Raw genomic sequence first — 13,178 nt, 5'->3', positions numbered from 1 at the left:
TCTTTGATGGTTTCCTCAGTCCACTTTATTATGCCTGCTGGATATCTTATTACTGGCAGTGCATAGGTCTTTATTGCCATAACTTGATTTCTGGCATTGAGCTGGCTCCATAAGACCTGCCGAAGGTGTTTTTTGTATTAGGTAATGGCTTTGTGACGTACCTCGACTTCCTGGTTGATGCTGCTCTGCATATTATCCAAGACTTGGACCCTTCTTCTATATCTGTGAAGAAGGGTACAAGTATCCCTTCTTCAAAGATAGAGAATAGAAGATGTATGTGGGAAGTTTCACTTTTAGATATTTTATATTTTAGCTCTGATTTATCATTGAGCACTCTGTAATGAATTGTGCAGCATCCACTTTATGTATATATACATATATATATTTAAAAAATAATATTAAGAAAAAAGTAAACTTTTAGTAATTGCGCTACAAATCTGTTTCGTGTGATGCACTCATAAGGTGCGGTTGGACTAAAACACTATATTATATGCTTTTGTACCTGCTTTTAGTTACTATATATTCATATATATATATACATGTAGATCTATATACATGTATATATATATATTATGTTAAAAGATGGATTCTTGCCTTTCCTGTATGTTTCATATTAAATATTTTAGGTATGAGGTAAAGGCAAGGCTTAGTAGCAAGGTGATAACATCCTCTGGCCATATTACTCATGATTCAAACTCTGAAAGAATAACCACAACATTATCTGGGCTTGTTCCTGGTATAGAGTATGAGGTATCTGTAAGCTGTTTTCTAGAAGACTCTATTCCTTGTGAAGGGATTTCCCCTACATTCATGGTCTCTACTTCAGCCTGCTCAGGTACATAAGCATCAAGCTACATGTTTCTTTTGGAAGGTTTCTCAGTCGAATTGTAATTATAACATATTATGCATATAATTACAATTACGTATATATATATATATATATATATATATATATATATATATATATATATATATATATATATATATATATATATATATATATATATATATATCTGTATATATATCTGTATATATATCTGTATATATATATAAAAATATAGTGGAAGCTCCACTATATATATGGTGGAGCTATATTAGATTCTGGAACGCTTCGGTCCTCAACCAATTAGATTTTCAACCAAAAAATTTGGGATTTGTTCATATCAGATCTCGAATATAAATTTGGTTCTTTACCGAATCGGAGAATTGGCATTGAAATTAAACGTTTGGAACATCTCCGGAAACATCATGGAAACATTTGTTGGCAAAGGGAGAAGCGAGTTACGCTTCATAAATTCTTTACAAAAAGCAAGGAATCCTCTAGGACGATGTCCTTCTACCCAATACATTTGCTAGGGAGACAACTCCTTCAGTTGAGTTGGCCTAAATTGTTTTAGAGGTTTCTCTTTCAAAGATGTGAAGTAAACGTGCCATTGCTGTGTATATTTTTTTCACACGATTTTTGATGTAACTTATTTGTTGAATTTTTGATGTTTTATTATCAATTTCTGCCATTTTGGTATTGTATCTTAACCTCTAAAGATTTCGGTTTTTTTAAAGCAAAAAATACAAAATGTTTACTTTTTGTTTTCTTTTTTCATCATCATAAATAGAAAATATTTTATTAAATTTAAACTTGATCCGTATCTATCCATTTTTATTTATAGTATGTAGTATACAGTAGAGTTTATAGCGTAACTGTTAAAAAATCCTTTACCGAAATTGTTTTCTCGACTTAAAATGAATGAAAGTTTACCTAATTAAATCTGATAGGAATAATAGTTTCAGATCTTGAATAAGTTGGTTTTCGAACAACTTTTTGGAAAGGATTATGTTCGAGAATCAAAGTTCCACTGTGGATATATACTTATGACAATTTATACATATATATGTATATATATATATATATATATATATATATATATATATATATATATATATATATATATATATATATATATATATATATATATATTTATATATACATATATATATACATATATATGTACACACATATATTTATATATATATCTAGAAGCTTGTTGTTTATATATGTAAACATGTATAAACATTATATTTAATTATATAAATAAATTAGCCCGCTTTGAATTACATTTACCTTGCAATTTTTCATGCTGAATATTTTTATTCAACCCATTGATTTATGACTTCTGCTGGAAAGCTACAAAACATATTTCATACAGAAAGAAAACATACAGATATCATGATTGAACTGTTTTTTAAGACACTCAATTTCGAGAAAATGTGCAATGTTCATAATGCTGAAATGTAACTAGGTTTGTGCAATTATTTTTTTGGCCAATTGAGTTTCTAATTTATTCCTTTGACCAAAACTATTATAAGCTTGTATTTTGCAGAAGCTGTTAAAGATGCTTCGAGTCTATCAAACAATATATCACCAGGTAAATACATCATTACAGTTTGCCAAAAATCTCAATTGATCAAAATTGGATGCTTATATTATGAATCAAGCATTTTACATGGAACTTTAGTCATTACAGAAAAAGTTGAAGTTTAGTACTACTGTGGCGGACGTTTTGTTTTATATACTCACATATAGTTACTGTTATATATATTTTGTATATTGTGTCTGTCTTTATTATACGCCTTATCGCTAATACTTTGTTAGTTTGGCCGTAGCTAAGCCTCGCGTTAGCGACTCTATTAATCATTATTATTATACTTTTTCTTTTCCAGTTCTGTTATACGGTCCGGAAAATGTATATGTATATATAGAAAGCGCTCTTACTAGGAGAGAATAGTAGTCGCAGCTTCATGACTAATGGAATTTTATTCAGAATGAAACAACTAACAAACCACACTCATTTCTCTTACATTTTTTCAACATTTATTACAATCTAGATTGTACCTTAGTAAAAGCTGGCAGAATCCTTTACACTGGTGGCAGCAATGAGATTGTGCCAAACCTGACAGGCACCAAATAAAATTCAGACTCCAGCAGACCTTTTTGCGTTGCTTGCAAAAGCAGGCTCAGTAGAGGAAAAGCGGAGTAGTACGACAAACACCGGGTGTTCCAAATTTGACCAAATTAGCTTTACTCCAACCCCCAACATTTGTAGAAAAAGCTGATGTTTTAGAATAAACTAGAAGTGATCCAACATTTCCAGAAAAAGGTTGATGACTAGGCTGGGGCAGCAATCCTCCTCTCTGTTGAAACACTCAACAATGCCAAAAGAGCTTAAGGGTTTTAGAACAGACCAAGATTGTCTTAAATCACCACCTCTCTCTTTGAGAAACTATATGCCTACTGAATCATATCTCAAAGAGAGCAAGAAGTTTAGACCGAGACACAGACCAACTAACTGAAACCATAGGGCAACTTATTAGGTTAAAAAAGAACCCGGATCTGGCCTGCCAGTTCAACATGCTTGAGAATAATAGCGTTGGAGACCCAGAATACTTTATTAGCCAATTTAGAGAAGTCGCAGCTGCGAATAGGTGAGTCGAGGAGGCCAACACACTGCATATCAAAAAAGGGTTGAAGGGAGAAGCAAAGTTTTGAAGAAGGGTGGTTGAGGTTGCAGCCATATTTGAAGTTATTCGAGCCCAAATTGGGTCATATCCCCGACAGGCCTGAGCAGAATTAAGCAGTTTAAAGAAAAGAGACTAAACCTCCCTGCAGGAAAGCGTGACTGAAATTCAACTGCTAGTTCAAATATCATACGCTGAGCTGACTGCCCCTTTTAGGAGCAACATGGCCAAGGAGTATTTTTCAAACTCTCCGAACCACCCTGCTCTACAGCAGCACCCCCTAGCAGTGTGCATGGAAACTATTGCAGATGCAGTCTGGGCTGGAAGAGAATTTCTCTAGGTGAAATCTGGAAAAGAAAGACCCTTGGCAGGCTCGTCCAAGCAGTGGTAGAAGATGTGGAAGATTCAGAAGCCGGTACAGAACATAGTGCAGTACGCGATGTCAAACTAGACACCCTGAAAGTATTCTATCAACTATAAAGCAGCAGAAAGAGTAGGTCAAACAACTGCAGAACAAACTAACGGAGCCTCAAGAAGATAAACCTATCATCTGTTGGAGAAGTGGGGGCACTGGACATCTCTGAAAGAAGTGGCCTAGTCAGGAAAAAGAGGGATCGGGAAATGGAACAAGGTCGCAGCAGTAACACCCAATATTAGCTGCAACAAGGCTATTGCCGTAACTAGAAAGAAACAGATTACTGATTCCATTTTAGCCAATTCTTTATCTAGATGAACTTATTTGAGTAAATCAGGCCGACAAGAATCTCACCTCAAACAACTTCCAGAGCTACCCAGAACGCGCTTCCATCCAATTTTTGAATCAGTTCGAAATTAGTACTATGCCTTTCCTTCTCTTGAGTTCCTTAGCGCCCTGTCCTGCAAAGAACAGTCTTTCGCCACTATCAAAAGAAACACACTCGAGCAAGTTTTTTACCTGCACAAACATAGCAGCCTCAGACAGCTCTTCTCGAACACAAGGAGCATACTAATGCAAGCCTGCTAGGACACTCACACTCTACCAGCTACTTTTTCTCGGGGAAAGTCAAATGTTGCGCAGTGCAATTCCTGTTGGATACTGGATGGACAACCAACTTGCTGAAAAAAAACAGATGTTTGACCGACTTCTCCGGGTGGTAAGAGACAACTTGGAGAAAAGTGACACCTATGGCCTTTTTGCTGATAGGACCAGGGTGCCCTTTTATGGCATAATCCAGTTTCCTGTAAGACTCCACGAAGTGAAGACCAAATAAGTCTTCATAGTCAGCCAGATTAACGAAAGCGCTATTCTTGGCATGCTTTTTTAAAGCACACTAATGCTCAATAGAGTTTGAACAAACCATTGGTGAAAGTAGATGGGAAGCCACTGGCTTGTACCGACCAAACAAGAAAACTCTTCCAGAATAAAGTGGTTGACGCCTGGTGGTTAGACACCTGGCGGTGCCAGCTAGGACAAAGTTCGCGGTCCAGTGTAAGCTAAATTTTTGAAATTTCTGTTTACTAGAAATAACAGAATGGTACCCAAAGGCCCAGCTTTAGCTACAAGCCTGAATAAGCCCGAAGGAAACAGAAAAAAGTGTTGGTTAGTTGCCTCAACCCAACCCCACAGCCCCTGGCTCTCTGCTCCGACACCACCGTAGGCACATAAACCAGTGTGGACGCGCCTCCTCCCACTGCATGTCTCTCTCCCTTCAAGAGAGGCCTCACCATGCTGATCACCTGAGTAAAGGTCAAGCGATGGATCCCCTAGCATCTCTAGAAAATGTATAATGCTGCAAACCCCTCATGTCAGAACACAGAACAGGCCAAAAGAATTAGCTACCTTGTTGAATACAGACAGGTCGGTATTTAACGCTGAAGATGACGATTTGGATATAAATCTATTTGTGGAACACTTCACACCTGTGAAAATTGGAAACCGACCTGTCTATCAACCTTCTCACTGCCTAGAGCCTGAGCAAAAGACAAAGGTCGAGAGACAGGTGCTGAACAGTTAGCCGGTATGGACGCAAGTCTGAACACCCTATCCAGAAGCCGATGTTTTAGTACCCTCGATCTTGTCAGCGGATACTGGCAGGTTTCATTGAATAAAGACGCCAGGGACCAATCAGCATTCATCACTCACTCGAGGTTGTGAAAGTGGAGAGTCCTTCCTTTTGAACTGACATCCGCTCCAGCCAAATTTCATCAACTGATGGAAAAAGTGTTACATGGGCTCCATTGGCAGACCTTACTATTGTATTTGGATGGCATTGTTGTTATTGCGTCTGAATTGGAGACTTACCTTTAGCGGCTGGAGGAAGTGTTTTAACAGCTACGTCAAGCCAGTCACTAACTCAAGCTGACAAATTGTGAACTGCTACAGTGGTAAGTGCAATTCCTAGGCTACATAGTGAGCAGCAAAGGTGTCACTACAGACCCGACCAAAAGTGAAGGTGATTGAGTGGTAGCCCAACCCACGTGAACTGCGGAAGCTGCGAAGGTTTCTTTGTACTGCCAAATACTATTGGCAGTATATCCCCGAGTTCTTCCTTCTCCTTCGGCTGCTGGAGAAATAAAAACCCTGGCGATAGATCGGCGAAGAGCAGTCAGCATTCGACATACTTTGCCACAGTTTCATTCCATCTGCCGTGTTGGGGTATCAGAATCCTGGAAGCATGTACATCCTGGACACGGATGCTAGAGGGTGCAGCCTAGGAGCTGTACAGCAGGGAGACTGAGAAAGAGTAATTGCTTATTGCAGCAAAACACTTACACCCTTGGAGTAAAGTTACTGCGTGACACACAGAGAGCTGTTGGCAGTTGTCAAATCAGTAAAGCTTTTCTGTCCCAACTTATCCAGACAGGAGTTTCGGCTTTGCACAGCCAAGCCTTCATGCAATAGCTCTGTAGCAAGAAGTAGCCATCCAACCATGTGGGACGGTGCCTAAAGGTATTAGCCAAATTCAGATACGTGTTGGAGCACCATGCGGGACTAAGACACACCAACACAGATGGGTTAAACCGGCAAGCCTGCGAAGAAAAACTCATCTAATGATTCCATCACATCACTCATGTTAAATTTTCTCCCCATATTACTTTTCTAACATTGTCAACAAATTTATGCAAATTAACAAAGTAAGCTGAAATGAAAATAATTAAAGGTGAAGGTTTTGATCCAATGCTTTTGTAACAGCCAATCTAATTGGCTTGCGCTGTTACATGTACTTGAATCGAAATTTGTGAATAGACCTATCAGAGTTTCCATCACTTGTTATGTAAAGCTATAATACCCCTCATTCAGGTGCAAAGTGTTAAATTGTATCTTGTATCTTAAAAATAAAATATGCTTTAAACTTTTTAATACTTCTCAAAATATATTGTCTTAATCACTGAAAGTTATAACAAATTTTACACACTTTAGCAAGTATTGACTGATTCAATGCTGCGAGTCTGATGTTGCTCATGTTTAACGCGTTAAATTTTGGCACAGACTCAACAGCCCAGAATGCTAACAAATAGCTCTGTGATTATCATGTTTAACTCGCCATTTATGTAACAGTCACAAATTTTCTCTGCATAATTTTGGTCTTCTTTGTCATTTTTAGCTTTGGCAGTTTGCATTGCTGTCATCATCATTCTGAGTCTTACCATAATTGCCATTGTGGTCAAATCTATTGTCCACAAAAAGCGCAAACGCAATCAGACACCTGCAAGAGAGCAGCTGGCAAAGGATGCTGCACCCCACACCCGTCCAATGCCCTCACCTCCAACCCGAAGCCGAAAGTATGCAAATGAACCAGTGGAGATGGAGCTAGAGGATAATTATGAAACACCAATAGACAATGAACCAATGATTGATTATGAAAGTATCTGTGCACCATAAAATAAGTAAATGTATGTGAATGTAACACTAAGTAGACAAATCAACGATCCTATCTTTTAAAACATTTAAAAACATTTGATCCAACTATTAACATTTTAGATGTTTAAACTCAGCAAAATTTTTATTTCGATTTATAAGCAGAGGATGTGCCTTAGAATATTCATGATGTTGATTTAAAATATTCGCTTAAATTTAGTTATCTCACTGCATTGCTGGTGTATTATAATATTATAATCAGCTGAATATTTTTCTAAAGTTTTAATTTTTCTGTTATTGGAGTCAATTTCTATCTATTTTAAAACTTGTGTTCAAAAGTACATTATAAGTACTTATAGGCAGAGGATGTGCTTGAAAGTATGTATGGTAATGATTAAACATATTTCCTTAAATTTGGCTAATGCTCTTTTTAACCAATAAAATTACAATGAGCTGAATATTCTTCCGGAAATTTCCTTTTATTTTATTGAAATAAATTTATGTACATTTTAGAAATTGTGTTTAAAAGTGGATTACCAAAAAGCGATTGAACATTTGTAGTTCTCCGTTGCTGTGAATGCAAATCTTTACTTATTTATATTTTCTAGACAGTGTTAACCTAATATATGTTGTCAACAACATACTAGCTTGACTAAATGATAAATATTTCTGTAATTTTATTCAAAAATAAGCATATATTTAGTTAGATATCCACACCATAGATCTACATTAACTCAGTTCTAATGTGTTATCTTTAACAGAAAAATATTTAAACTTGACCCTGTTCAATTTTCTTCTATCTAAATGGTTACACCAATTATGATACAGCGAGAAATCGAAACCAACAACCTGAAAGCAAATGGCCAAAAAAACCTTTAAATAAGACCCTTAGATTCGAGGCAATTGTTCAGATAGGGCTTTCAGATTTTTTTGCATAAATTCAATGCTCAATGATGCTATGAAAGCATTACTGCAAAAGCTTTTTGTCAGTGTGTTATGCCAAGAGTTTGAAGTCAAAATAAACTTTCCTTTTCTTGAAGACCATTTTTTCATGTTTTAGTAATTTCTAACAATGAACAATCTAAAAAAGGAAAAAAATTCTAAAGATAATCACTTTTGTTAATTGTGTTTTTATATTTCCTTATTAACAACAATTAGGTAGTCTGTCAAAGTTTGGATGAATATTAATAGTTGCCTGTTTCAGTGCAAATTAAATTCAGATATTTTTGGAATGGGCAGTTAATTTAGTAATTGAACCTGAAAAGTTTGTTAGAAATTTTAGAATAATAAACTATGAGTTTTTTGTTTGATAAATGATGATTTTATTAGTCTTACTAAGCTATTTTTAACAAAATAACTGTTTGTATTAGTCAGATTGGCTCTCATCAGTAATGAATGTTTTAACAACCAATAATTGATATGCTAGCAACCATGCTTAGTGAAACCACTGTAAAACAGCAAGATATGCATTTTAGATCTGGCATATTAAGACGTCTGTGGGTTGCCCAAAAAACTAAAATGCTCAAGAACTTAAAAATTAAACAGTGCACATGCGGTTAAATTTTAATTTTCCTACTTTCAAATTGTTAAAGCTTCTTTGCATCATCGGCTATTGCTTGAGCAACTTTTCTGAGAACTTACAATAAGTAAGAGAAGTTTAGGAAGTTGTAACAAATGCCTTGGTGATGTGGTAGTTTATTGCTGTTATTCTTGTATGTTTTAAACTTACGTCTTTAAAACTATTGCTATAGCAATCAAATTGTGTTTGCTTTGACGGACAGGACATACATTGTTTGCTTTAATGCCCGTAACAGTATATTCTCCAATAAACATCAGGCATGGCTTGTATCATTATAATACCAACTCATTTTTATGCCAAGTATTGCAGTATTTCAGGTTGCGTACTAGAAAATGTAAGAACTAAATTGGAACACGGGATTACAATGCATCGATTCCTCTCAGATAGTTGACTAGATTATTTAATTCTATTAGCAATAAAGAAATACCTCACTTTTGGTGGTTAATTGAGATTGGTATGAAACTAAAACTAGCAAGCTAATATCTAATCCAGTCACTTTTTTGTTAATTTTAAGTATTTTCCTCTTTTTCTTAGGTTCATTAAACAATTTTGAGGGGATTGAGCATTTAAGAAGCGTGATGAAACTTTTCACAAACACTTTCCATTTTTATAATTAACAAAACGTAACAGGAAAACAGCGAGACGCGGAGACTTGTATAACATTGATGCTAGCGAAAAGATTGTTCTAGTCCAGACTATGATAGAAATTGATAAATTTATGTATTTTAGTTTAAATTTTAATTTGTTTTCAATTTTGTAATGCATGGTTTTTTGTCATCAAGTCCTGAAGCGAAAATAGAACGGGAAAATACTGAGGGATTATTGCATTTTATTCGTCTTCACACGCACTACTCATGTGCAAAGTTGAGCAACATTAGCTAATAGTACTCAAGACATCAATTTTTATCCAGATTCTGTTAGGTAGAGCCTCACAAAGTTCATCTACTGCAAAATTCAGAGTTTTGAAAATGACACTATTCTTTAAACTACTTGATCATTTGCCGGTTGGGACGTGATCTTATCATTTTGATCATGCTTTTGGTATGGTCAAAACTAATGACAGATCATATAATTATGGCTCATATTTTTCAACAAGAGATTTCTGATTATTCTTTTGTGAATAATAAAGTTGTATTAGAAGTCGAAAGTACTTCCAGCCTTAACTCGGTATGTTTGTATCTTTAATTTGAGATTTTGAAATTTGATAACTGAATGTTTAAATATAGCTATGTAGTTTCAGTGTAATCAGTGTCAATAGCACAATTATAATCTGAACTGCTCGAAAAATATGTTTGAAGACCTCGCCTGTTTATGTTTGGCTCCCGTATCATCTGCCTATAATAAATGATTTTACTTTACATAAAACTTATTATATTCAGTAAAAGCACTTATCCAACATAAGTTACTTTTATTTCAGCTTATCAAAAAATGTGAAAATTGTAACAACTCTATATGCTTATTTTACAGATTTAGCTCTTCATCTGTAAACTCTCTTAAACTGAATTTCAGGTTCATCTGGTTCTATCTGCTTCAGAACAGTTCATGACTTGTCAACCAGAATAGTTATTTGTAGTATTGTAGAGTGCTACTCTAGAGTGCTATGAGAAATTGTCAGTTGTAATAACAATGCATGCAATTATTGGAAAGTGTTAGGAGGCGGTCAGTTGGCACAGTTGTAATAGTGTCCTGATAATCTGAATAACATGAGTTTAAATCCAGGGTGATGCAATAATTTTTCCAACATCTAGCTATGATTTCAGGTTAACAGATGCTGCTCTTATCACAGTGTAGGCTGAATTTGTGCATTTTGTTGGCATTTGTGCATTTTATTAGAAAAGAAACATATACATATATCAGTATTTATTGGTTTTTAAAAGAAAACTTTTTTTAATCCAACTATTTGATGCATTTTATATTTTGATGATATGATTATTAACTACTATTTGGACGAGAAACGTTTAGCTTAAAACAAAGCATTGTGCTGACGACAACATCAAAACAACAGTTTTCAAAGAAAGGCTTACTAAATTAAGTTTTTATTGTTAGGCAGAACATCAACATATTGAGAATTGCAAACTCTTTAAGAAAAATATAATTATGCAGAGTTTCATGAGAAAGGCAACTTATGTCTCATCTACAAGTAGTAGAGCTGCCAATACAGCTTGTTTCAAGTTTCCTAATTCTGGTTAATTACCAAAGCATTTTGAGACAACATGATGGCGCACATTTTTTAGTCAGTATCGTTTGAAAGCCGCTTTGATATTCTGAAAACGTCCGTAAACTGGGTAGCATTCAACTCTTTTAATTTTCAATTATATGTACAGGCTAATAAATAGCTTCTTTCCAGACAGAGCAGCATCTCCACTAGTGGAGGCATTAGAGTGGTCTACAATGCCTGACCTGCAAACAACAGTTTGCGGATCAATTCCCAAAAAAGCCACCAGCGAGAGGAATGACATCTAACCTTAAATTTCTTTCTGCAACTGGGCATGTCTACAATCAGCAAGATTCTTTCGCCAATGATTTTAGAGAGGTGCAGCCCAAATCATATTGCTAAAAGTGTGCATAGCCGTTGGTTACAAAAATCATTATACTCAATTTGCGAGGTATCGCTCACGTGAATCACAGGACAATTATAGTACTAGTTGTGCTTTAAAGTTCTGAAGCGTTATTTGTATTCGACGGAAATAAATCAGCTAATCTACTTTTGTTGATGAATTGTTAGGCTGCTTCTGATAGTTTGCTTCATTTGCCCCAAAAACCTTTTTACTACGCAATTAAAAAGGGGAGGCTTGCCAAATCTGTGCTAGAAATAAATTACTCTATTGAAGATTTTGCAGTGCTGCAGGTAAATTCTAGTACCTACTACATGTCAATTGCTATAGCTAGTAGAATTGAACAAAACATTGATACAGAATATGAATTTTTATGGTTTCTGCAAAGGTTTAAACAAAGCCATTGTGTTTTAGTAATATTTTATACGTCACCGGTACACTCAATTAAGCCATTGTTTGACACACTTATATTGAGCTTTCAACTTCTATAAATTCAATTCCTTAAAGACGCTGCTTAAGAATTTAAGTCAAGTTTATTTTTATTTTTGGAGTGAAAAAAAAGTTTTTGGTAATGAAAATTGTAACCATTTTTATGAAAAATGTGAAAGAATATGTACACAATCTGCACCATGTGTTCAATACTACTGCATGGTTTAATTGAAGGTTTTTTACTAAAAGCCTACATATGCTACACTTTCCAATTTTGTTTCCTAGTAGCAACGATTTGACTTGATGAAAATGTTTTAGTCACACATTTGGTTCCTGGTATGCAAATCTTCAATGGTTGACAATTTTTGTTTTGAAAATTATGGGTCTGACTCTAACAGGCCTATTTTGCAGCATGAATATATGCGATGCTTTAATATACATTCCAAAAGGATTGTTTTTAAACTTTACTTAAAAACCAGGATGTTGCCATACCAATTCGCTCACTATTGTGACTTTATAAAAACTAACCAAAAGCTAGTTCTTGCGTTACACACTCATTAACAAGCTATTGAGAGAAAAGTAAGTTGCCAAATTTAAGGATATACACTATGACAAACCTTAGTTCATAACACACAAATATTTGCCAATGAACCATTTTGTTTTAGAACTATTTGGCAAAACTGCTTTTTAAAGCAATTAATGAAACGTTTTATGTTACAGCAGGGTTAGTTGCAAGGGAAATGTTTAAAATCAAATATCACATTAAATTTATCTGAATTCATATAAAAATAAAATATGTAAAGTAGAGTTTGAAACTAAGACTATTTAGTTCAAATCATAAAAACAACAAGCGGCTCTGAAATTAAAGATAATAGTCTGGTGACTGCTTTTGCAAAGGAGAAAGCAACTCCAAAATTCGTAAAAAAAAAAGTTGATTTCTGCGCTAATGGGGGTCCCAAGAAATTATACTAAAGAGCCTAACCCAAATTTTTTTTCAAAATATTGGCCTCTTCGACAAAATCTTTTCAAAATAGATACATATGCGATCAGCATGATGAGTAGAGTTGTTTAGAGGTTGACTTGCAACAAAATTCACATTACAGTTATTTGGTATCATAAGATTAACCATGTCTTACTCTGTTGTGTTGTAGGTGCCAAATATGTCGAAATCGCAGCCACGCGAGACCGCCGTAGTTAGGATTCTCTTTCCAAAACAACTCAAATGTGACGCATTTGTGGGAGATGGTTTCTGTTTACACTTTCA

The 13,178-nt window shown here is 35.1% G+C and overlaps 1 protein-coding gene across 1 annotated transcript; it reads left to right on the top strand.

Moving 5' to 3' along the window:
- Positions 1 to 757: 757 nt before the first annotated feature.
- LOC137401109 (uncharacterized) lies at positions 758 to 7,646 on the top strand. Its single transcript, XM_068087472.1, has 3 exons — positions 758 to 835; positions 2,379 to 2,423; positions 7,098 to 7,646. Exons 1-3 carry the CDS (start codon positions 811 to 813, stop codon positions 7,373 to 7,375), a joined length of 348 nt encoding a protein of 115 aa, XP_067943573.1. The 5' UTR covers positions 758 to 810; the 3' UTR covers positions 7,376 to 7,646.
- The last annotated feature ends 5,532 nt before the right edge of the window (positions 7,647 to 13,178 follow it).

Source organism: Watersipora subatra, chromosome 7 (genome assembly GCF_963576615.1).
Source record: "Watersipora subatra chromosome 7, tzWatSuba1.1, whole genome shotgun sequence".
NCBI classification, from domain to species: domain Eukaryota; kingdom Metazoa; phylum Bryozoa; class Gymnolaemata; order Cheilostomatida; family Watersiporidae; genus Watersipora; species Watersipora subatra.
The sequence above is the reverse complement of the archived record's forward strand: the minus strand, read 5'-3'. Positions and strand labels throughout refer to the sequence as shown.